This window comes from Sesamum indicum, linkage group LG16, assembly GCF_000512975.1.
Source record: "Sesamum indicum cultivar Zhongzhi No. 13 linkage group LG16, S_indicum_v1.0, whole genome shotgun sequence".
Lineage (NCBI taxonomy): Eukaryota > Viridiplantae > Streptophyta > Magnoliopsida > Lamiales > Pedaliaceae > Sesamum > Sesamum indicum.
In genome coordinates, this window is record NC_026160.1 from 3,493,271 (window position 1) to 3,518,994 (window position 25,724).

Below are 25,724 nucleotides of genomic sequence, written 5' to 3' on the forward strand. Positions count from 1 at the left end.
GTGGAAAGTGATATTACCATTAGTAGTACCCAATAAAGACATATTGTATGCAGAGAGTGAATGGGGACCATCAGAAATTATATGAAGAAATAATTGTGAGGATGTTAATGGTAAGACATAGCTATGCCCTCTACCATAGGTAAATTATCTAACTCAACAATCAATGACCTACCTATATATATATATATATATATATATGTGTGTGTGTGTGTATAGTTGGCTCACACTCACACCTTTATTGTGTGCTACAATAAAAGAAATTCAACTTAAATAATATTTAAAATTCAATAATTATGAAATGTTATATATATATACATATATATTTTTAGTCCATTTAAATTCTTGCATTGTCCTCAAAATGGAAAAAAAAGAAAAAAGAATCGATTTACGATAATGGGAATGTGTGTTTGGATGTGCTTATAAGCTGTTCTGAATATTCCCTGAAATGTTTGAGACTTTATAAGATATTTATAGTGTTTTTTGATATTTTTTTTTGTTTAACAAATAAGCTTAAAAGATTCGAAAATAAGATGTTACGGAACTATAATAAGCCCTCTTACAAAAAATAAGACGTATTAATTAAAAAATTATCATTAATAACATCTTACACGTTTCAAAATTTTATTTTTATTCGAACAATTCAGAAACTTAGTTTTGGATTAAAATATCGTGTGAGTTTATATATAAGATGTTGTAAATAAGTTTAGCCAGACATCTTGTAACTGTATATTTCTCACCGAGCAATTACAATACGGTAGATTCTGTCTCTCGCTGGCTGTACGGGTTTGAAAATACTTTACATAAATAAAAAGAATTTTATTTTTGAAAAACCAATACTTAATTTAATTATTTATTACATATGAAATATTAATAATTAATACAACAATATAATAAACTTTTCCAATGGAAAAAGAAATCAATATGTTAAATATATATATAGTGGCAAAATTCATCAAAATCTACCCTGAAATATTTATTAGCCTCTTCCATGATTTGCAGCTTAGCCAACTACTACAATTAGTCTTTGTCTTGATGATAATTACACCAATACAATTTATTTAAAAATAATAAAAATAAAGGGAAAATAATTAATTCTTGATCTTGAGACCATAACCTTTTCTTTAATTTTCTCAAACATCAATAATGTTACTCCACTTGCTTCCTCATGATCTGTCCTTGTGAACATTAAACAAACTATGTTAATTAATTAAAATAATATTTGCTCATTTCTCCCTTAACCAATTAAATATACTTTATTTTAATTGTCACTATGATCTAAACTATAATTTCTCACTAGGGCTCCATGTGAAGGAATCCAATAGCCCTAGATGCCCTTGGAGTGGGAATTAATTATCTAATCAAGGGTAGTTTTGGAAATTAAAGATAAGGGTATGAATTTCTTGAAAATAGAATTTGAGTACGAGGGTCGAATTTGTAATTATCTACTGATATGTTTGATTTTGATATTACATAGATCTCTGAAAAGATATTTTTTCGTATGTATTAAGTGTGAAAATAATAAATAATGTGACCGCCTGTGAAAATTACATGACATCACTATTGTTCACTAACAACCACATTTGAAAAATAGCTATATGCTTACATCTCTCAAGGCAATTATTAATTTTTCAAAATTCCTAATATACCCCTCACTTTGTGATTTACCTAAAATACCCCTAGATCAACTTTCTTTGCTTTTCCCTTCAACACTCGAAACCTTCTTAAGATCTCCTTTTCCATATTATAACGCGTCCTTTTTAATAATACCAACTTCGGTTTCAAAACCCCAAAAGCCAACACCACCAATCCATGCTTCCCACCACAACCCCTCCCCCGCCGCCGGCCGACCACCACCACCACTCCCCTAAGAAATCCAAGAAACTGGAACTCAAAACCACCATCCACTCCGTCAAATCCCACATCTCTGGCCACCACTGTGCATGGCTGACCGTCACCGTCCTCCTCCAGCTCCTAATTATCCTCTTCCTCAACCGGGCTTCTCCGTCGCCCCCTCTCCCCTCCTCCCACCGCCGTGACTTCGAGTCCGCCGCCTCCGCCTCCGCCCCCCTCTACGACGATACCTGCAGATACGGCCGCATATATGTCTACGATCTTCCCCCCATGTTCAACAAAGACCTCCTCGACAACTGCCACGACTTAGACCCCTGGAGCTCCCGCTGCAACGCCGTCTCCAACGGCGGATTCGGGCCTCCGGCCACCGGACTCGAGGGAGTTGTCCCGGCAAACCTCACCCCAGCTTGGTACTGGACCGATATGTACGCCGCGGAAGTCATATACCACGAGAGAATGATGAGCTACAAATGCCGAACGCTGAATCAGGATCAAGCGACGGCGTTTTACATCCCGTTCTACGTCGGCCTTGCCGTCGGGAAGTATCTCTGGTTCAATTACACGTCAAAAGATCGCGACTTCCACAGCGAGGAGATGCTGAAATGGGTCAAGACCCAGCGGCCCTTCAAGAACTCAAACGGGTCGGATCATTTCATCATGCTGGGTCGCCTCACCTGGGACTTCCGCAGATTAACCGACAATGACGACGAGTGGGGGACCAAATTCATCTACATGCCATTGATGAAAAATGTTCTTCGTCTAGCAGTGGAGAGAAGTCAATGGGACCCGCTAGAAATCAGCGTACCCTACCCGACAGCATTCCACCCGAGATCCGAACCCGACATCCGCCAATGGCAGAGCTTCATCCGGGACAGAAAACGGGCCAGCCCATTTACTTTCGTAGGGGCGACCCGGAAGAAGATCCAGAACGACTTCCGAGGAGTACTAATGAGCTACTGCAAAAACGAATCGAGCTCGTGTCGAGTAGTCGATTGCTCCATAACACATTGCTATGATGGAGCTCCAGCGATACTCGAGGCCTTTCTGGATTCGGACTTTTGCTTACAACCCAAAGGAGATGGGTTCACTCGAAGATCCGCATTCGACTGCATGCTGGCGGGCTCCATACCCGTCTACTTTTGGAGGGGCAGCACCGAGTATCAATACGAATGGCACTTGCCTAAATCGGCACAAACATATTCCATTTTCATCGACCACAACGTTGTCAGAAACGATACATCCATCATTAAACAAGTCCTAGAAAAGTATACCAAAGACGAGATCAGAAAAATGAGGGAGACCATCATCGAGTTCTTGCCTAGGTTATTGTATTCTAGGCCGAATACGTATTTGGGGCGTATAAACGACGCATTCGATGTAGCCATGGAAGGAGTCTTGAGAAAGTTTAAGCAACAAAAGATGGCAAATAGAGGGGAATGATCACTATATTGCTACAAGGTTAGACACACATTCACTAGATTATTTTTTTTTTTAAAAAAAAATAATAATTTTCATGTTTCTTGATTTTTTGTTGTATAGTTTTTTCGAATTATTCGAGGAGTAATAGAAAAAGGGTTTTTGCTAAATTTATCCGAAATATTTTATAAATTAAAATTCTTACATTTTAGTAAGATATTTTTTGGTTCATTTGTTTTTTTTCCATGACACATATATATGTTTGGAGGAATTTAATGTAACATGTGGTAAAGACATGAAGAATATGAATAAGAACAATTGTGTTTGTCTTTGTGCTTGTTTGTTTTGAAGTGCTTTTCTTCTTTATGCTTTCCATGTTGGAAGAGGAATTCTATATATTCTATGTGTAATAAGTGGAGAAAGTATTTTCATCATTGAGCCATTGTTGAAAACTTTTATGTGAATAATTATTTAATTAAAGTTGGTGAAATTCTAGACACTTCTTGATTTGACATATATCACAATCGTCACGCAATTGAATATTTCGTATTTTATTTAATATATACACGCTGATTTTCTAGTAAAAGTCGAATCACTAAATATTTTTACATGTAATCATAAAATTTGTATTTTATTTAATAAATTTATACAAACGAAATTGGTAATTTATAATTACCAATACATTTCTTTGAGATTATAATCTCATTCTTGGAATATTTGGATGTCTCGTATATATTTTATATGATATATACATGATGAAATTAATTAAAAAAATAAAGTTAATTAATCTTTAGACACTTTACAATATTATAATCTTGGATTAATTCTTTTACTACAAAATTAGTAATGTTATATCTAATATTTCATTAATATGTATAAATATTATGTATAGAAAACACTTGTAACTTTTATATATATACATATATAGAACTTTATTTTATACACTTTTTGTATATATATATATTAAATGAAAAATCATCTTTGAATAAAAATATATAAAAAAATGCAAACTTTTTGAAAATTATATATATATATATAGTTTTTGAGGAGCGCATGGTCATGCATATCATGATGACAAATGCATTATTGCATTGATTATATGTATATATATATATATATATTGCTGAAATATATGATTTCTACGTCATCTCATAATTTTGAATGAATTAAGAGATGATATTTTACATGGTTTAAAATTTCCATATATATGTTTTCGTCAAAATTATGGAAAATTTTCCATTTTGATGTTTTGGAAATAGAAATAGATGGTAGCTAGTTTCAAATTTATCTAATTTCTTTCGAAACACTTTGTTTTTCTTATTTTTCGAACGAAATTCTTGAGTTTTTGAAGAATTTTTTTTTATTTTTTCTAATTTTTTAGTGAAATATTTATTTCGTAAGTACTTTGCGCGATAAAAATGTAAATTTTTGTGTTACGTATAAATATTTTATTTAGTGATAATTGATTTAATATTAATCTAAATTAGTGATATTATACGTATGTATATATATATATTTATGTCAATGTAATAAAGATATTTTATAACATATAATTAAAAATTATATACTATAGTATTATTTAATTTCAATAGCAACTAAATCAAAATATAAACTCCAAATATATAGTTATACTACCTACATAAAAATATATTGTTTTGGCTGGCATAAATGATACAAAATTAAATTGAATATACTTGAATTAAAAAGTGAAAGATTTTTAATTTTTTTTATATAATTATTATATGTGTTTCTTTAATTTCGTAATTTTTCTGTAGCATTTTCAACAAGTTTATAATATCTATTAATTCAAAACATAGGTTGAAATGAAACTTTTTAATCCATAATATTTTATAGGATTATATATTTGATAAATACTTTATAATATTTATAATAATATCATATATATAGTATGGTAAGAAAATTAATATATATGATGTGCCCAAATTTGACTTTTATGGTCGAAATTCCTCAATTTCATCCATAATTTATGGAGAAGTGGAAAATCATGACCGCAACTCTACTTGTCTTGTAATAATTAATTTCTTTGAGATTTTGCAATTAAATTAGGAAATTAATAATCAATATTTTAAAATTTTGGCCAAATTGGATCCATGCCATATGTTTGTGATGTTTATTATAATATTCTTTTTTTCCTTGTTTTTTTGAATTTTTGCAATATTTTGCTAATCTTTTTCTCCTTAACTATCAAAATTTTCACTTTTTGATTTTTTTTAGATAATGATTTACCACTAATTACAATTAAGGGGTGTTTAGGTAAGTTTATGAATTTTTTAAAATATTTTATTATAAAATATTTGAAAGATTATAAAATAAAGTGATTGTGAAATTTAAAGAATCAATTTACAAGATCCGAAAATAAAATATTAGGAGTTTATAAACTCTTTTTTTTTTTTCAGAAAAATAAAATATGGAATTCCACTCAAATTTATTTTTAAAAAATTTAACAAACTCTTCCATTTTAGATCATATTAATTACAAAATCGTCATTATTAATATTTTATAAGCTTCATAATATTATTTCATTCAGACATTTTAAAATTTTATTTTTAAAATAATATCTAAGCTCTAAAAATATATGTATAAACTAATAAGATATTTAAATAATTAGTTTAGCCATGTACATACTAATTTCTTTATTTTTGCAATTGAATTTATGATGTGTGTGTATGTATATATATACATGCACACACATATATATATATATATAATGTGGTATGTAATGAAATCGATAATTCATTACGTAAGGTATTATTCGTATACGAACCTCACGTTTGTATCTTAAAAATATGCCTAATTTAAAAAATAAAGCTTTAGGACTTATAAGTCGTTTAAACTTTTCTGACTCCACTAATTAATAAAGAATGTTTACCTATTTCATTAATTCCTAGACAAATAGATTGAGACATTCACAAATATTAAGTGAGAGTTTCTCACTTAATTTTGGAACATTATTTATTTTAAAATTTTAATTTAATTAATTAATTATTCTTAACTTCTTCATTTATTATAATTTTTCATAACTATCTTTTGGTTGTTATTTTCTTTCATGCAATTTTTTTAAATTTTCCTACAATATCTATTATTTTTATTTGTCAATTTTTTATAAATCAAAATATTTATATCAATTTAATCTTAAAATATATATTTTTAGGCATTTTTTAAAACTACAAAAATTAATAATATTATTACTTAAATATCTATTTTAATTTATTTCTAACAACTATGCACATAACTCATAATTGAAGTGGCTAATAATTTTCCGAAAATGTAACACGTGTGTTTATGGTGAATTCCTTGACCTGTCGAGAAAACTGCTTAAATTAAATAAGTTGTATTGTACTATTGTACTTCTTTTTATTTAATGAAAATTACCTTTATCGAAAAAAAATGTTCGTTCGTGTGTGTGATGAAACAGTCGGCAAGTGTCAACATCCCACTAATGAGTGTGACAAAAAATAAATAAATAAAAAAAGAACAAATAGAGGAAGAGTCAAAGAATTGAAGGGACCAAAAGCAAACTGCCAGCTTAGAACAAAATAAAAGCAAAGACGTGCACGTCACCATCATTTTTTAATTATTCCAAAACCCTAATTAATAAGTTTATTAATTAATATTAATCACGTCATCATCATGTGGGACAACAATACATTTAAAAGTTTGATGTATCCATATTCAAGATTTTTATTTTATTTTATTTCCGCACCGAAGACTTTACAGAGAGTCGGTGTTACGTTAAACGAAAATTGTATATATATATATGTATTAATATAAAAATATGTTATTTATATTAATAAACAGCGATTAATAATACGGTGACATCAACTTTTAAATATGATAATTGTACATTGTTAGATTATTTTAAAAATTGGTTATAATAATTATTAAGTTTTTTTGCAAAATTGATTTCATGATCATTTTAATAAAACTGCACGAATTCTTTTGTTCTGTGGATGATACCTTTAAGTTGATTTTCTTTTGTTTTGTCTTTTTTCTTTTTCCCCTTGAAATGTAACTTGTTATTGTTATTTACAATATACTTTAAAGTCTGAATATTAGATTATTTATTATATGTATGTAAAAACGACGTGCCACGACGGGTATTTTCGCAACCTATTTACACTTTTGGCTATTTCAGATCATACGATGTTTGACTAATTAATTAAATAAAAAATAGAGTATATTATATTTTGGCATTCGAACTGTGATCATTTACACATTGATATCTAAACTCTTTTTTGTGTCAACTTACTATTTTAATATTATGAAATTTTGCACTTTGCTACTTATAACTATTTTTCTACCAAATTGTTTGTCAAAAAATATCATATGCAGTGCACATGTAATATTTATTAGTTATTTGATGTGATATTTTTCACATATGCATAGTATATGATGTTTTTTCATAAAAAAATAAGCAAAGAAAGGATCATATATGGTAAAGTGCAAATTTCACAAAGTTGAGATGACAAGTTGTCGCAAAAAAAAAAAAAGTTTAAATGCAAATATATAAAAATGGGCATAATTTGAATTGCAAAATATAATTTACTGTAAAAAATATAACAACTTAAGTTAAAATCGTATGTAAAAAGTAAGTAAACTTAATTGTTTTTAAGAGATTGGGCTAAACATATTTGTTTATTATTTTTTCTGGTTATATATTAGGGATAATTACATTCTCCTCTTCTAAGGTTTAGTGTAATTACACATAAATCTGCTGTGATTTGATAAATTACATCTAGCACCTTGAGGTTTGCACAAATATCCCTCTGTTAGTCAAAATGCACTAAATTTGCTGATATTAAAAAAATTAAAAAAATATATATATTTAACCTCAACTAACTTATTGCAAGTCAAATAAATTTTTTCATGATAAAATTATCCTCATATATTTTCACGCATTAATGCATGTGAAGATGTAGTATATCTTCACCGTTATAATGATAGTTTAAAAAAATTATTTGACATGGAATAAATTAGTAATAAATTAATCGAGAGTAAATATTAATTTAAATTCAGTTGTTTTGTTAATATCAATAATTTAGTTAATTTTGACCAAAGAGGAGACTTATTTACTAGATGGAAACAAATTTCGAGGGTGCTAAATATAACTTTTAAAATCACATAAAATTTATATATAATTATACCAAATTTTAAGGGAAGAAAGAATAATTATCTCTATATATTATTGCACAATTATTGAAATTATTATTTTTAAAAATTTTGAATTTAGACCTTAGAATTAGACATAGGCATGGAATTTCACGCAGAAGCACGCTTAGTTGTTATTTGGTGTTTCACATGTCAATCTTCATGGTAATTCGTGTTTAGCATGTGCGCTTTGGATGAAGTGCAATTTAATAGGCAATCAATACATACTTTCCTAGGACTACGAGTTGAGTTGAGTCGAGTCAAATTTAGCCAGCTTCCGATCTTCGACAGCCAATGCGATTGAAGTGTGAATTCTTTTGATAACTAAATTCGAACTTAAATATTTGAGATAATTACATTTTTCGTTTTGAGATTTGGTGTAATTATACATAAATTTTATACTGTTTAGAAAATTATATCGAGTATCTTTAAGGTTTACTTCCATCTAACAAATAAATCTCTCCATTACTAAAAGCTCACCGAATTTACTGACATTAATAAAAAAAATCAGAAAAGCACCTATATTACCCTGATTCACTTATTACTGACTTATTGTAAATCAAATAATTTTTTTCTAACCACATTACAATCATACGTCTATACGCATGAATGCGTATGAGGAGATATATCTTCATCGTTATAAAAGTAGTTGAGTTCGAAAAAAATTGTTTGACCTGCACTAAGTTAGTAATCAGTCAATCTAGAGAAATATCGATGGGACAAAAGTTCTCTTCTTTAGATTAAAAGTATCAAAAATACCATAAGATTCGCGCATACATAGTCAGATCGGATCGCGAAACCTGATCTGCTCCGAAAAACCAACATCCAGACCCGACTAATGTGTTTGTCATCACGCCGTTTGATCTTTGACAGCAGATGCCTTATGATGACGCCATGTGGTCCACTTGGTAAGTACATCTGAGCTTATAAATACCCTCCTAGACATATTTATAGTATGACACATTTGTTGATTTCTACTTCATTTATTGCTTGACTATCGCCTATTTTCCATTTCGAACTCGAACTGACTTGAGTATCGGAGGGTTCTAGTTGGGGATGCACCCGACTAGCCTAACATTCATGTTTCTTCTCAGATACCATTTCGATATTTAGGAGGAGTACTGCGAGCTTAAGACCTACTCTAAAGAGATCCTATATTTTGACCCTGATCAAATATCAATTTTCATTCACTTTTTTTGTAAAATCAACAAATTCAAAATTTGCTAATGGAGGTACTTATTCATTATATGGAAAGAAACCTCAGAGATGTTAGATATAATTTATCTAACCATAGAGGGCATACCTGTAAATACACTAAATCTCAAGAGACGGGAGTACAGTTTTCCCTAAATATTTTTATTTGAAACCTTGCTAGCTTTTTCTCTTTCTTTTAAATATTTTAAGATTTCATATTTTTTTAAATAATATTAAAATGCATTCGGATTTACATATATATTGAGCACGCTGTAAGAAAGATATAATATTAATGAAAAAATATAAAAAAATAATTTTAAAATTATAACAAAAAATATATATCGAGTGATAACAATTTTAATTTTGTCACTATATAATTATTAGTGACAAGAATTGTGCATATAAAATTGTCATAATAAATTAGTGATACATTTATAATGACGATTTAATAACCACAATATAGTTTTACAAAATAATTATCAATATTACACAACTGAATTTATCAAACTTTATAACTATATAATAATTTTAAATATATTTTTATTTCACAAATAGACCCCATAGACATCTACACTCGCAAACAACGATTTACCCCACGAATTTTTAATTATTTTTTTTATGAAAACAATAAGTATTATAGGATTAATTAATATTTCAACAAATTGATCAATACATCGACTTGATCAATATATCGAACTGAAATAAAATCACAATAAATTCAAATAAAGTTAGACAAATACCTACCTAAATTATGAAATTTGAACCTGTAATCTCAAACTTAATTATGAAATATGTTAATAATTTTACAGTAAGAAAACCAATGATTGTGCATAAATTGTGGCATGTAGTTCTACATCATGACTCCATCTTTTGGAGGATTGGAAAAATTATCCACTTTGTTTGGGAGTTATTTTTGAGAATTTTTTGGTTTCTTTTGAGAGTGTATTGGAATTTTTATTTTTTATTTTTTAAATATGAGGGATAAAATTATTTTTAATTGAATTCAATTAATTACAATTATTTTTTATTATTACAGTAGACAATACCTATTATACAGTAGAAACAACATCTTATGCATATGGTAGGGATCGAACCGTAACGTCTAACGTCATGGAACCTTAGTTTCGCCAACTGAATTAGGCCTCATTGGCGTATATTGAAAATTTGATGATAAATACTTAAATAGTTGGTAAAAAGCTATTAAAAATACGAGGAAAAATATGTTTAGCATTATTTTGGAGGTAATAAAAGTTACTGTAGATATCAAATCATAATTTGAAATTAGGTATATTTTATACTTATATTTTTTTATAGCATACAAAAAACGATTATATATATATATATATTCATATACATAATTCATTAGGAGTTCAAAAAACGTTCATGGAATCTTTTTTTAAAATATTAATATAATTAATTCTATTTAGAAAAATTAATAACAAATTATTTTTTTTCTTTTTTTCTATTATTTTTGTTCTCCTTTCTCTCTCATCTCACTTTTATTTTATGTATAGTATCTCTTATTTATTTATTTTTATTTTAATCATATTATTTCACTTATCATAAATTAATAAGTACTTAAATCTTTTTAAAAAAATAATCGAGATTTTGATAAATAACTTTAATTATAAATTTACAAAATGTAAATTTTCGTTTAGATAATGATGGAATAACGTCGTAAAATTTGAAGGGTTTCAAGAGAAAAGAGTCAAGCTAGATATCAAATTTCAAGAACCAGTATATATTGAGTAAGAGGCCGATTCAACCAATACATCATATAAACGTTCACATAAAATGAGACATATGCCAACATGTTGGCGGGACCGTGGGACTCAAACGTATGACCATTCTGAACTTGTTAATGAGATCTCGACCTTAACCTTAACCACTAAGCTAAGATATCATTGACGAATCAACGTATATCTAAATATATACTATAATTGTTATAAATCATTTTTAAGAAAAAGTACCCGAAAACGACCCGCACCTGCAAGATTTTTTTACGAGTTGTTTTTCTTTTTGTTTTTCGAAGAGATATAAAGTTAATTTTTTTTTAAAATAAAAACAAAAACCTTTTGGTGTGTGTTTTTTTTTTTTTTAATAAATACCAATAAAAATGGTGAGATAAAGGGCTTGGTTTGTGCTTATGGTGGGTGCAACTTTTATTGCAATGTACACATCAAGCAATATATTAAAGATGTGAACAATTTGGAGCACACAAATCCTTTTCTTTTGTGTTGTTGAAAGTGTTTGTCAAGTGGTATGAACAATAATTCTTTGTCATGTTTCATTGTTTTCAAGAAAAGTTAAATTACAACTGTCTTTTCTGATATTTTTTACAATTATTATTTTATTTTTTAAAAAATTACAAATAATTCAGTAAAATTAATGGTCGTCTAATAAATACCCCATTATAACAGCTCATTGTAGGGGGTATTTGTTTGACGTTTATTAATTTCAAAGGGGGTATTTATGGTATTTCAAATAATGATGATGTATTTGTAATATACAATACATAATTACAATGTCATCCTCTTAAGTGAGCTAGTACCCCTATCATTTGTCATTATCTTATGAATAGATCCGATGATTTTATTGATATCAGTATAAAAATTGAATAAAAATTTAATTTTACGCTTGAGTTGACTAATTCAATTGTTAAATAATTACATAAACCCCCCTTAAAGTTTGAGCTAAATTCAGATTATATACACCTTTGCTGATATTTATTACATTCTATGAATAATCTTAACATTTTACAAATCACTATTTTGGTGAAATGCTAAATTTTAAATTAATTGTTATTCTAAATTTATTAAAATTTCTCTAAAAATTTGATTATGTTTATACTCATTTTAACTTTATTTGATTTATACTTATCCTAAAACTCAATGTTTCTAATTTGTGAAAAAAACATTTAAAATTAAATCATATCTCATAAAATTAATAAAGATATTCTAAATTATTCCAATCAAAATTATTTTGAACTTAAAATTCCAATTGAACATATAATTTGTATAAATATTTTAACTTGATGTACTTTTATCTTGTTTTTGGGAAATTGAACTAAATACGCGACTACGATAATCATATGAAACAATTAGTTAGTTTATTTTTAATATCGAATCAACTTTTAGAAATTATTTGAATTTTCTTATATTTAACAACAAAAACGTAATATAGACAAGTGAAAATTTAAATAGGGAAAAGAAATTGATAATTAAATCTAACTATAATATTATGGAATTAAAATTGAATTGAGAAATTTAGTTTCGATTATGGTTGAAAGTCCTCGAAATACTTTAATATATTTTTATTATTTTTTACCTTAATAAATATTAAACTACTGGAGTCTAGTTATAAATAAAGTTTTTTTGATGGAGCCAATTATAATACGACAAACCATAGAGGATGTGCGTGTAATGTGAATAAACCTCAAGGGAGATTTCTGTAATTTATCATGAAGGATAAAAGAGTAATTTTACCAAAAGTGTTACGATTTTTAATGACCGTTAGGGAAGGTAGATGTACATATTGAATTTTCCCCCCTATACACTCCAACTTATATATATACATATATGTATGTATATTCTTTCACTACATTTAAACTCATTTACAAAATTATTTTATTTGTAAAAATTGAGAATTAATAATTGCACATTATTCTTTCCAAAGATAATTTTTTTTAATGAAAAATATATTTTGACTTTTAAAAAAGAATTTAATTATCGAGATATCTCCAAAAAAAAAAAAATCCTAATCATGAACATATGGGGAAATAAGTTCTGCTTTTTTTTTTTTTTATTTTGGTTTTCATTCGATTTTTGTGGAAAAAATTACAATTTTGTGCAGCAAGTGTATGTTCTGCAACTGAATCTGCAGAGTATATGTTTCTTTTCATATGTGAGGTTCAACACTCTTTATTTTCTACAGATATTCACAGTTAAGTCTAGCTGATAGATGCATATCAACAGCTACCTTGAATAGACGCTTACTCCCGTTTGGCCAACGTCTTCTGCAATCCCTTGAATATTTTCCGAAACCAGAGCAAATTCATGACAGAAAGCAGCGCGGGAAGAAGAAGCACCAAGATAATTCCAGTTGTGTGCATTTGCTTGACCTGTTGTGCCATGAAACGTCACAACTCTATTAGGAAACTGCAAAACGGGAGCGTAACATGTCCAGAAACAAGTAAATTGTAGAATATAAGTACTCTGATCGTATATGGTTCAAAGACGAGTTGCTTCTACGTCCATAATTTATTAAGTTTCTCTCTTTAAGATATACAGTATAGGCGTCGATAGACGACTGCACATTAACTCTATGTAACAAAAATAACAAGTGTATGTAAACGTTGTGCTCAAGTATAATGCTCGAGCAGACTTCATTTCAATAAACTAGTACAGTGAAATGCGAAAATTTGAAATGCCATTCGTGATAACATGATTGGCAGTATAAGAATTAATTGCCAGAAATGGAGATCAGTTGAACTAAGTCGTCCGTCCATCTTGACAACACCTATATACCTTTCAATGAGCAAATTACAGTTATTTCAAACCAGAGATTCAGAACACCACAATGACTGGCCAAAATCGAATACTAGAGCTTTAGAACAAGGTTACTGGGAGATGTTTATATGCATTGCCTGTGAAAATATTAAAAAGTGTGGTAATATCACATGAATACAATGTCGGTCCCACTAGTAACCTGACTAAATCCTTACGGTTCCGTATTTTCACACCTGGTGTATATATTTTTCAGGCTGCAAAACTGAACATGCTCGGAAGATACATAAACTCTTTTCTTTCCCTTGTTTGCAGCATGGCATTCTAATCACATGCCAATCATAGATTCTTTCTTGTAGTTACTGTTTCCTGGTCTGATTAATGGTGGAAGGGTGGTGTTGATGGTGCCAGGGGTTGAACTTTATAACCTTTGCCACTTATAACATACCGCTAAAGTAATAGCATGCAGAATCAGCGGTTTAGTATTACCAGCATAAGAAACCATTTCATGGTACCATATGGTTTGATTCATCTACATCCTACTGAAATAGCCTTGTAAATCAAAAGTTCTTCGAATTACCTGATCGAAATGCAGGTACACATGATAGAACAAATACACGAACCATAGAATTCTTGCAACCTGCAAAGATGGCGAGTAAAATAATCGTCAAAAGCTAAAGAAACAAGGTTCGTGTAAGAAATCCGCCGATAAAAGAAAAGAATATACAGAAAGAAAAACGCCAGAAGGTGTAGAATTTACAACCTACCATAACATGACAAACTTGCATCCCTATCCACTTACCAGCCATGCTATGAATATTACTACTCCATTTACAATATATGCGCTGGACCTCTTCATTCCAGCTGCGTCAAGATACCTTTTCCATAAACTCTAATTAGCATCAAAAGGTGCAGATGTCAAACAATAAACAATAATTAGAAATGTACTCCAAATTTACCATCTCAGATTGATCCAAGGAGTAGTTGCCTCAGATACTAAAACCATGTACGTATACAGCTGTCCTTCACCGGTCAGCATAGTATACATCACACCAACCAACGAAAGAATATGATGAATTACCTGAATGATATCAATATTAAAAATGTTGTATTAACTCTTGACTAGGAAAGCCACAATTTCTTTTCATTACTAAAACATGTATAGTATTATGGTGGCCTTTAGTTAATATAAAAAGAATCCAGTAAGCTAGTGAGATTATGCAACATCATAGATACTTATTCTATCACTTCAGTAAAGCAGGCGAAATGGTAACAAAAGATGTTGAATCTGGTGCCTAACCCAACATTACACTTACCATAATTTACAGGTGACCTAACCATATTGTTGATGGCTGGACAGGATCTACTGTAATCTGTATAATTTTCACTATCCTAGTAGCATATACCTACATGACCATGATGTAGGATGAATTTGATCTCTAGAACATGTCCTTGAATTTGATTTTACATCAGGAGGTAAACGACTGAATTAAACTAAACTTGAGAATTCAATATATATGGAAACCAAATTGAAAAATTCGGTTTAGTATTCAGTTTTTAATTTAATTTTATATTCGGCTCGGTTTTTATTTTTCTAATGTCAGTTCACTGAACCATATAAATAACGGAACATTACTTTATATAGTTTTATATTTAACTTATATATATATATATTTTATATATTAGTTATTATTTATACTATTTTTGTTATTTTACTTATTAAAATGTAAAAAGTAAACAAGAGGTGTAAATTATTATTTGTAATATTTAATTTTTAACTACCTTTTTATATTTTTAACAAAAAGTTCGATTTATCGAACACCAAACTGAAATATCGCAAAAAAATCAGTAATTACCAAAATCAAACCAATTGATTTGGTTAATATTTGGTATTGCATTTTGGCGCACCAAATTTTGATTCACAGAAATTTAAATTCGGTTTTACTAAATTAACACTCATATTCTGGATTTTGCACATCTTTTACTTATGTTCACAATACCTAATAAAAGACTATTCCTAATTATCATTTTAACCATATAATTAAGTGATTGAAAGTTAAATTACGGATCTCTTCATAGAATAGAACTCCACAACACACCAGGCCACTGGTTAGAACAACTTATTCACCATCTTCAGTCCTCGAAGCTGTAGAAACCAAGTGGAACAATTTCTCGGTTGTTTATTTCATTTTAAAAGTGCCACCACATTTTGAAGGGGTGAAAGTGATCTCCTATGTTACTTTGATCATGTTTGTGTTATTATTTATGTTGTGATGTGTAGTACTGAATATATTACCTCATTTTGGGAAGAAAACAATTGAGTTTACAGTAACACTCTTCACATTGCTTAAGGTCCCTCCATCGTGAAAATTGTCACAACTTAAGTCATAATTAAAAAGATAAAAGCTCCAAACTAACAACAATTAAAAATTGACTAGTCTAAAAAGACAATAATAATATAAGGCAGTTGATGATATATAAAGATCAAAGTCCATGAGCTTACATACTCCATTCCGCCTAATGAAGGATAAAACCAGATAATCATGCTGAAATCCGAAAGGAAATAACCAACAGAAACCTATCAAAGACAGATGAAAGTTATTAAGATATGTTTCAATTGGATTATAAGTAAGCAGGTTTAAACGTTTGCAATCAATCCCTAAATCAATGTCACAAGAAAAATAGTTTTGGTGACTAAAGGTAACAACTTCTAGTAATCAAGCCACTGATAAGTTTACGGCCACGAACAAAGAATCATAATCCTCTGCATGCACAAAATTATTCACGCTTAAAAGAAAGTTGAATGTCAATGTCATGTCCTCATATATATAGTTAACAGTTATAGTTTATATCATTCAGTACCTTCTTATTTGGTTCTTTTATTACTAACTAGTAAAGGTACTCACGCTGTGCGTATTGCAAGTATGTTTAAAAAAAGTATTATGTTTATGAAGAGAAGTGCCAAATATAAAATTTAAGAAATCAAATATTTTAGAATTTGTAAATATAAGTAACAATAAAGTCTACGAGTCCTATATGCCTTTGTTTTTAATATTAATATAATTTTTACAAATATTCTATAGGAATACTCTCATTCCTTTTATGCATGAATAAATTTTGTAATTAGAATATAATTATGATAAAAGATTATCTACTCAAAAATGTTTATTTTATTTTTTCAATATTCAATGTATACTTTTGGTTTTTATCAATTCTTGTTGCATATACTTACGTAGACAAAAGTATTACAGACATAAAAGTTTGCTTGACATTTAACATTTATTACAAGAATCTTTTGTTGTTTATATTTGTTATTTTTTCTTTAATAGTTCATTAATATTTTTCATGTATGTTTTTAGGTGTATTAGTTGTATTTCTGTTATTGCTTACGAAAAAAAGACTAAATTTCAAAGCTTTGTGGTAGTTTGAAGAGAATTATATGCATGTCAACATGTCATATAAGTTTTGAAGATTACATAATGCCAGATATGTATTATCATAATTCTTTTATGATTAATATTAAATACTTGAATAAATCAAAATTTAAATTTTAGGGTTAAATACTTTTTGCCCATCTAAACTATCCTTAAAATAGCTTTTGTCCCCCTAAATTAACAAATATAACACTTAACCCTCTACAACTAAATATTTGGACAATATGATCCTTATATTATATATATATTTGAAGTTCAAATAATTTGTTTTTTTTAATATTTTTCATTTTATATTCAATTAAAATATTCTTAATTGACAAAAATATATAATTAAAATAAATTAGTAAGTTAAATAATTCAAATTTTATTAAATTTTACATACTCAAAGTTAAGCAATAAAAGAGTATATTAAATACACAAAAGACTTTCATGCAAAAGAATTTAATAATTTGGTTAAAATGAGGTTATTAACTATATAAAATTGCTTAGATATAAAAGAGTTAATATCCATTTTTGAAATATATTTTCCGTGAAAAATATGAAAAAATACATTTATTTATTTTTTTTCCCTAAAAGTGTTTAACTTTTGGTTAAACATACATATTGTCAATTTCTTTTTAAAAGCATATAAGAGTTGTTGGGATATTATATTTGCTGTGTATCTATTATATCTATATATATATATATATTAACTTATTATTTTACTTTTCAAAAGTGGTTTACATGAAAGTTGTGTATTTATCATACTTATTCATTACTTAACCTTGAGTATAAAAAATGTCATAAAATCTGAAATATTTAACTTACTAATTACATTTTAATTTATTAATAAAATATGTTTAGAGTTAAAAATATTTAATTAAATTTAAAATGCAAAATGTTAAAAAAAGAAATCATTTGAACTACACATATATCTAGGGTAATATTGTCCAAGTATTTAATTGTAGGGGGATAAGTATTATATTTGTTAGTATACCCAATGCTACTTTAAAAATAGTTCAGTGGAGCAAAGTGTATTTTACCCTGTATATTATTATTTCTAACTAATAACTTCTGCTAATATGTACCAATCTAATAATTCAACTTATTCATATTAAATGGGAATGAGTTAGACGTTTCTATGTTGTACTATTTTACTATATTTAAAAGGCTTTTATGACATAATTAATAAAATGTAGCAAATTGTATTCAATAAAAAGTAAAATTCAAACAAGGAGTTTCTTAGTTTATACAAAAGAATTTAAAAAAATCTATTTACTCACAAGATGAGATACGCAATAAAAAGTATTTCACAAAATATAAGGGTTTTTTTTGTTAAGGTGTTATTTGTTTTTGGTTGTTTGAGAGAAACAAACAGAGATATATGGGTCTTTCAATGTTTTTATGTGTTTTTGTATTTTATATTAGTGTGAGGTAAATAAAAAATATTTAAAACACATTGTAGAAATATAAATAAATATTCAAAAAACTTTTTATTGTATTTTGAATAATGAAAAAAAATAAAACAAACAAAGCGTTATTATTCTAACAAAAATAATGAAGAGAGAAATTGAAAATAAACACAAAGTGTCAACACAAAAATTACTAAGTCAAAGGTCATGACTTGTATATGCTTATTACTGAAAATATTACACATACTGAATGAAATGTGATTAGAATGTTCAATTATTACATATGATAGAATGGTATAATCTTGTATTCCACATCTATTATTCAGAAGATGGGAATTAAAATATCTTAGAAGTTTTAGCAGATCCCGATATAATGTTAAACATGCATCAGTGAGAAAGACAAACATACTCCATCAGTTGAGCCATTGCAGACAATTACCCAAAATCAGAATAAAAGCGGCACTTATTAAGATTCAACATATATAGTCCGCACGCACTTTTTAAAACCAAGGACCTTCTTATACCATCAAAATAAAGCATATCAAACTTTATAATCAAAGTTCAAATCATGGCTCAAAACACATAAATAGGTCTTGAAACATGATAAACAGAAACTTCTATCATTGCCAGAAAAGAAATTTCCAGTTTGTAGAATGATTTCACTTTGTCTAGCCCTAAAGGAGTATATGTGCACGATCCCGAGAATCTTAAAATTTTGGTTCATTACTATGTCCGCCTTCTCTTTTCTGCCTTTTGGGGAGGCAAGAAGAATGGGGAGAAAGAAAAGGAAGGGAACAAGGGAAATACCAAAGAAAATGAAACAAAGGAGAAGTATCACTTACTCCCAATGCAAATACGGACAATGTTGAACTTCGAAGAGTGATAGGACCATGGTGCAGGTCATCAGAGTAAAGATCTGACCAGAATAGAAGGTACAGTGACACAGTCGCAATATATACAGCATGAAATGTAGAAATGGCTCTGCATGGGAAGATAAATAAAAAATATTAAAACTAAGACTAGAAACAGAGCTTACATATCTAGTGAATGAAACAAGTATCAACCTACCGGTTGCTCCACTCAATTTGCTGAGATTTTGTAAGGTTCAAATAGCTTTTGAAGTAACCAGCACTCATCAGCCGGCTAAGATCATACACCTGAATTCCAATTAATCATTGAAAAAACAATATATTGTCAAGAACCTAACGCCAAAAAGTATCGAAAATGTGATTTGAGGTTACGGAAATAAGCTCTATTCACATTTAAATGTTGAAATATGATTCATTGAAGGGAGCATGTGTTATTACCGTTTTGCAAACAAAAATTCCGACGATGATAGAGGTATCGATGACAAAAGATTCGGCAGAAACATAGTTTTCAAGAAGCAGGTCAGCTTGGCTTTGGTAAGATTTGATCAGCGTATAAATTCCTTCAGATGACAGCATCACAGCGTTTTCCTGGTCAAGCAGAATGGTTCCTATATTTCTTAGATCTCCTCACAGTTGTGTACCCTATCTTTAATTATAGTGAAAAGCAGCACAAGCGACATAGAACAGAAAAAACAAAGCAATGACCCTAGAAATATTTCATTTTTCAATGGGAATTTTCTGGATACTTTGATGAAATTTCTTGTGCAGAATGCTATTATAGAAGCAGGTTACTTCGTACACTGGAAATCTTTTACTATTTTTAAAGATCAAGGGGAACTAATGCATCTAGAAACAACTTTTTCATTGTTAAACTTTCCAGAATCCAACGTATTCATCAATCTCCACCATAAGGTAAGCATATCTAAAAAAAGTGAGACACCTATCATAAGAACAAAGCAACTCTGTAATCTTTTTATATGAGCTAAAAATTACAACAGTTCTTCTAGCACAACCAAACCATATATGAATGGCTTGTCACCTCTAATGTGCTTCTGTGCTCGTCAGCAAATCATGGTGTCCATGCTTGTCATTCTTAAACTCCATTACATTTGAAGTTTCTACAATATTGAAACTGAATTCCTGTAATGCAGAACTCCAATACCTGGAGTCTTGCATCAATTTGATCACACTAAAGTTGAAATTGATTTCAGTATCTACAAACTCTAGCAAAAGTGTTCAGTTACTTAATAATCTATGTCAGGATAATGACAGTAAGTTGAGGTACAAGTTTGATTGCTTTCAATCCTAGAAATATAATTTTGTTAAGGACAGAATTTGGGCAAAATGTCATCAATAATGTCGTTATACTTTGTAGACTAGCAGTCTTGTTATGATTCTCCCACAAATTCTCATTTTTCTGTTGTCAGGTGACCAGATTCCACAAAACTTCTGAGGTTTAGAAATCAAAGAGTGAATTGTAGTCACAGAAAAGATAACTAACATATAGGTAGAAGTATTCCGACCCAATTATTCTAATGCTAAACTTTGTGATGGAAAGGTAACATCTTAATTGATAATAGATCATAATTAGCTAAGTGCTAAATTGTAGTCTTCAGACAGTCAAGTTTATCTCGTGTTGATGTAATGTGTGAGGTCAAAAAACAACCATTACTTCTCCTTGCTTTCTCACTCTGTCACACTATTTCTTACACTTATAAAAAAACTTACATGGCAACGAAATACTATATATTGCACGGCCTAGGATCAATCTTCCTGGCAAGTGTTTATACAGAAAACCAACAATCCAGAATGTTAATCTCAAGAACAACGTCCTATCACTATATTGTGCATGCCAATTCTTCTCAATAAGTTATATAACTCAAGGATGTCCTTGAATTAATTTTACATTGTTCAATCGCAAAAAATTATTACTCAATGTATCCTCTGAAGAAACTTTCCAAGCTACTAGACTGCAAGAGAATAATTTCTTAGAACACAAAAAGCAGACAACTATCATACTTGATCATCATTTTAAGATAAAGAGTGATCAGCCAACACTTAATTATAAAAAATCTTACTAAATATTGTATCTTATTCAATAACTAAGTGCCTTAGTGTTTAAATAAAATAAGATCATGCAACCTATAAATCATTAGAAATTGTAATTTTGTAAATTTAATTTATGCAGTCTGATTAAAGGTGCTTGTAAAAATCACAAGAACACAAATTTAAGTTTCTTACGTCCTTAAAGAGCTTATGAAATCCTATAATCTTATTATCTACTCTAACAATCTCATCTTCTAACTCTTATTAAACATCCCATGAACCTTACAGCCTACACATAAATTTATACAAAACTCCAAAATCAGCATCTTACAAGCGTTCAAACATCTTCAAAACATCCTGTAAACTTCAAGAAAACATAGCAAAATTTTAACCAAGAAGAAAGAAAGGCAAGACTTTCCTAAACTGACTATCCCAATAAACTTTTCTAGCTATCAACTCCAAACACGATGATTCAAGAACAGAAACACAAACTTGATCATCGGCAACAGCCCAGAAACTCAGAAAATCCCAACAAACAAAACACAAGATTTCCACCAAGAACCACAACAGGAAAACTCACGTACCAGAAAAGAATCCGTTATGGGCTTTCGTCGTCGGACTGAAAAACAGAGGAGAGGATTATTGTGGGCTAGTGGGTTTTGTCACGCCTGTTGTAGTCTCCACGGGTAGCTCATGTTCGTCGTCGCTCTTGTACTTTCTTTTTGCTTGTCAAGTTCGTGTGATTCTTTGCCTTTACAGGTAATTAAAGCTAAGTATTTATGGCACTTACTTCCCGCTAATTTATACTTTACTCACGCTTTTCCTTGAGATGTGGAGGAAGATAAGGGCAAAACAGTACGTTCCTGTGTGAAGTTTCGAGGCTTTAAGCTTGCGTGCATAATTAAATTTGTATTACATTTATAGGATAATTGCATTGCTTCTCAGATTTTGTTTATAATTATACGTAAACTTCATCGAATTTAAGAAAATGCGATATAATATTTTTTATGTTTGTTTTTATTTAACAAATATATCATTCGACATCTGCTCGTTAAAGTTTATCAAATTTTGTTGATATAAATAATTTTATTTTAATAATAAAAAATGAATATTTGATCTTAACAAATTTATTGCAACTATGAATGGCAACAGGACGGGTTTGCAATTTGGAGTTCAATTTTTTAAGTAGTAAATCTTTTGAATTTGGTTGGATAATTTTATATTATAAAAATTTTTATTTTTTCTTTTTTAATTTAAAATTATATTTTATAAAATATTAATATAAATTTTAAATTCTCTTCGTATGAAATTATTTTTAAAATATTTTTTTTCAAATTCTTTTATTAAATTCAAATCTATTCATTCAAATACAATACTAAGGGATTCTGGGCCCAGCCCCTTAGACAAATAGTATAAATATCTAAATCCTAAGTTATGTTAGTAATTGAATAAACAATCTAAAAAAATATTTATTTGGTATAAATGATAATATAAAATAATCAAAGTGATCATATCTAAAAAAAGAGAATGTTAGAATAATATTATGGGTAAATGCTATATTTAGTCCTTTAATTTTTTTTTGTTTAAAATTATTTTAGTCCCTCAAGTTCATTTCTTGATTTTAGCATCGCTAAACTTTAATTTTTGTCTCTGTTGGTCCCTCTGATAATCTTACGGAGAAAATGTGATCAGAATTTGACTTTTTGAGTGTAAAACGGTCAATTTAAAATTGATTTTTATCACTTTAGTCCCTTAAATTTATAAAATTATCAAATTAGTCATTTTTTAGATAGAAAATTATTTTTTTTTATATTTTTATATAGTGAATATGATGTAATTATCTTATATGAAAATTGAATACATTGAACTTCTGTAAATATAATAATAACATATTTGCCTAATTTAATAAAAAAATCTCTCTTTTTTCTTTTTTTTTTTTTTAACAAAAGTGACAATAAAGATCAAAACTTTGAATATATCTATAGAACTTATCTAATATGAAAATATAATAATAAATTTAAGCCGATTTTTTAATCTTAGGAGTTAAAGATAAGTTTAATAAAATTAAGTATTTATTAAATATTAACAACTACCATTTTGAAGAAAAAGTTGGTGGAATGTACTTTTAACTAAATTATTTGGTGGATTTCAAATATAAATAAAATTCATATTTAGAGGTTTTATAGAACTTTTTCTATCAAATGAAACTATATATTTAGAAAACCTCTAAAAATGAATTATATATATATATATATATATATATAATCCACCCAAGAATCTAGTTGAAAAGTATAATCTACCAACTTTTTATTTGAAAACCCAAATATTTAATATATATTGTTAATGTTTAACTTTTTTAAACTTATCTTTGTGTAGCACCCCCTACTCGCTACATCTAATTATCACTATTTCATCTTTTTTTTAATTAGAACTCATTTTATAAGTAATTCTCTTTCAACCTGTAAAATAAATTCTAATTTATCAATATAATATATATGTATCATAAAGGTAATAGATACTTCCGAAAGTTTATATTTACCTTAACTAAATGTCTTCATGTACATAATCTCAAGAAAAGTAGTACCACACTTTTAAACATCAACATATAAGAGACTAGAATATTTAACAACCAAACAACCAAAAACTCCGACTTCAGATGTCACGGCTGACCCACCTAATAAAGACGACGGCACCGCTCAAAGTCCAATGTGGGTAATCAGTGTGACTTATTCCCTGAAAATTACGTGGCAAGGAATGAGCTGCCTACTCAATAAGTATAACTAATTAGTCTATATATATATACATAGGCACAATTCACATACAAGCAGTCACATTGACTAACGGTCTTTCGTCATATAGCAACATCAGATATAAGCAGTAGTACATACTCACAACTATAAATCAATTCACGACATAATATTCGACGTTGTCGTTTATTAGTTAAGAACCCCACTTACTCTAGTTGGAATACATCAGTCAATGGTTTCACCGGCCATCATCATATCATATACAGCACAAGATACCCGTTGTATGTGATATCTCCACACTCTTTTACTCCAGCTGTGTAGCAATATCAACACAGGACATCACAACAAACATGGTACCTCCACACCACCAGTGTGTAGCTAACAGCACAGGATATTCCCCGTTGCCCGGAATACCCCGGTACCCTACGCGCCATGGTATCTAGCTTAATTCATATATTTTTCATATCTCATCATCAATCACATTTTCATAAACCATTGACTGCGTTCCCAAATAAGTATGCATCATCTTTTATTTCAATTCACGATCATCATTCTTTTCTTTATAATAATTACTTCCTCAATAATAGCTCCCAATTTGATTTCATACGACAATCAATTATACGATCACGTAATCATACCACTCTCACGTCCAACCATTACAAACACATACGACACATAATAACAATTCCACCGATATTAGGATAATCTAACAAATAATCCACAACTAATTATATAAACAATCAATATACAAAAGCCACGTATAATAATATAACGCCAAGTTCACGATCGCATCCAAGAAATCAATATATATAATATATACAATACTACACACATATATATAAATCCAATTAGCTATACTTACCTTATATTCCAAAATGCTACGATTTCACGAGGGACTGCTCAACCCTCTACTTTGTCGTCACGTCCTATAATAGGATATTAACGTATAATCAATATATAGAATATCATAAACTCTAAATAAAATATTATATAATGTTCGTACATTTTTCACCAATCTTTTAATATTCTATTTATTTTAAGGTCCAAACCCCTCTTCCATTTTCTTTAAATAACTACATTAAAAATATATTTAATTTACCAA

General features: G+C 28.8%; 2 protein-coding genes across 2 annotated transcripts; one reads left to right on the forward strand and one right to left on the reverse strand.

Moving 5' to 3' along the window:
• LOC105178670 (xyloglucan galactosyltransferase XLT2-like) lies at positions 1,743-3,598 on the forward strand. The gene has a single exon (XM_011102199.2). The coding sequence runs from the start codon at positions 1,810-1,812 to the stop codon at positions 3,289-3,291; it is 1,482 nt and encodes a 493-aa protein (XP_011100501.1). The 5' UTR covers positions 1,743-1,809; the 3' UTR covers positions 3,292-3,598.
• On the reverse strand, positions 13,467-22,741 carry LOC105178671 (transmembrane protein 56-B). Its single transcript, XM_011102200.2, has 9 exons — positions 22,460-22,741; positions 20,268-20,417; positions 20,029-20,117; positions 19,803-19,941; positions 16,639-16,713; positions 15,095-15,216; positions 14,938-15,013; positions 14,716-14,775; positions 13,467-13,750 (listed from the first exon to the last, which is right to left on the reverse strand). The coding sequence occupies exons 2-9, from the start codon at positions 20,403-20,405 to the stop codon at positions 13,622-13,624; spliced, it is 828 nt and encodes a 275-aa protein (XP_011100502.1). The 5' UTR covers positions 20,406-20,417; positions 22,460-22,741; the 3' UTR covers positions 13,467-13,621.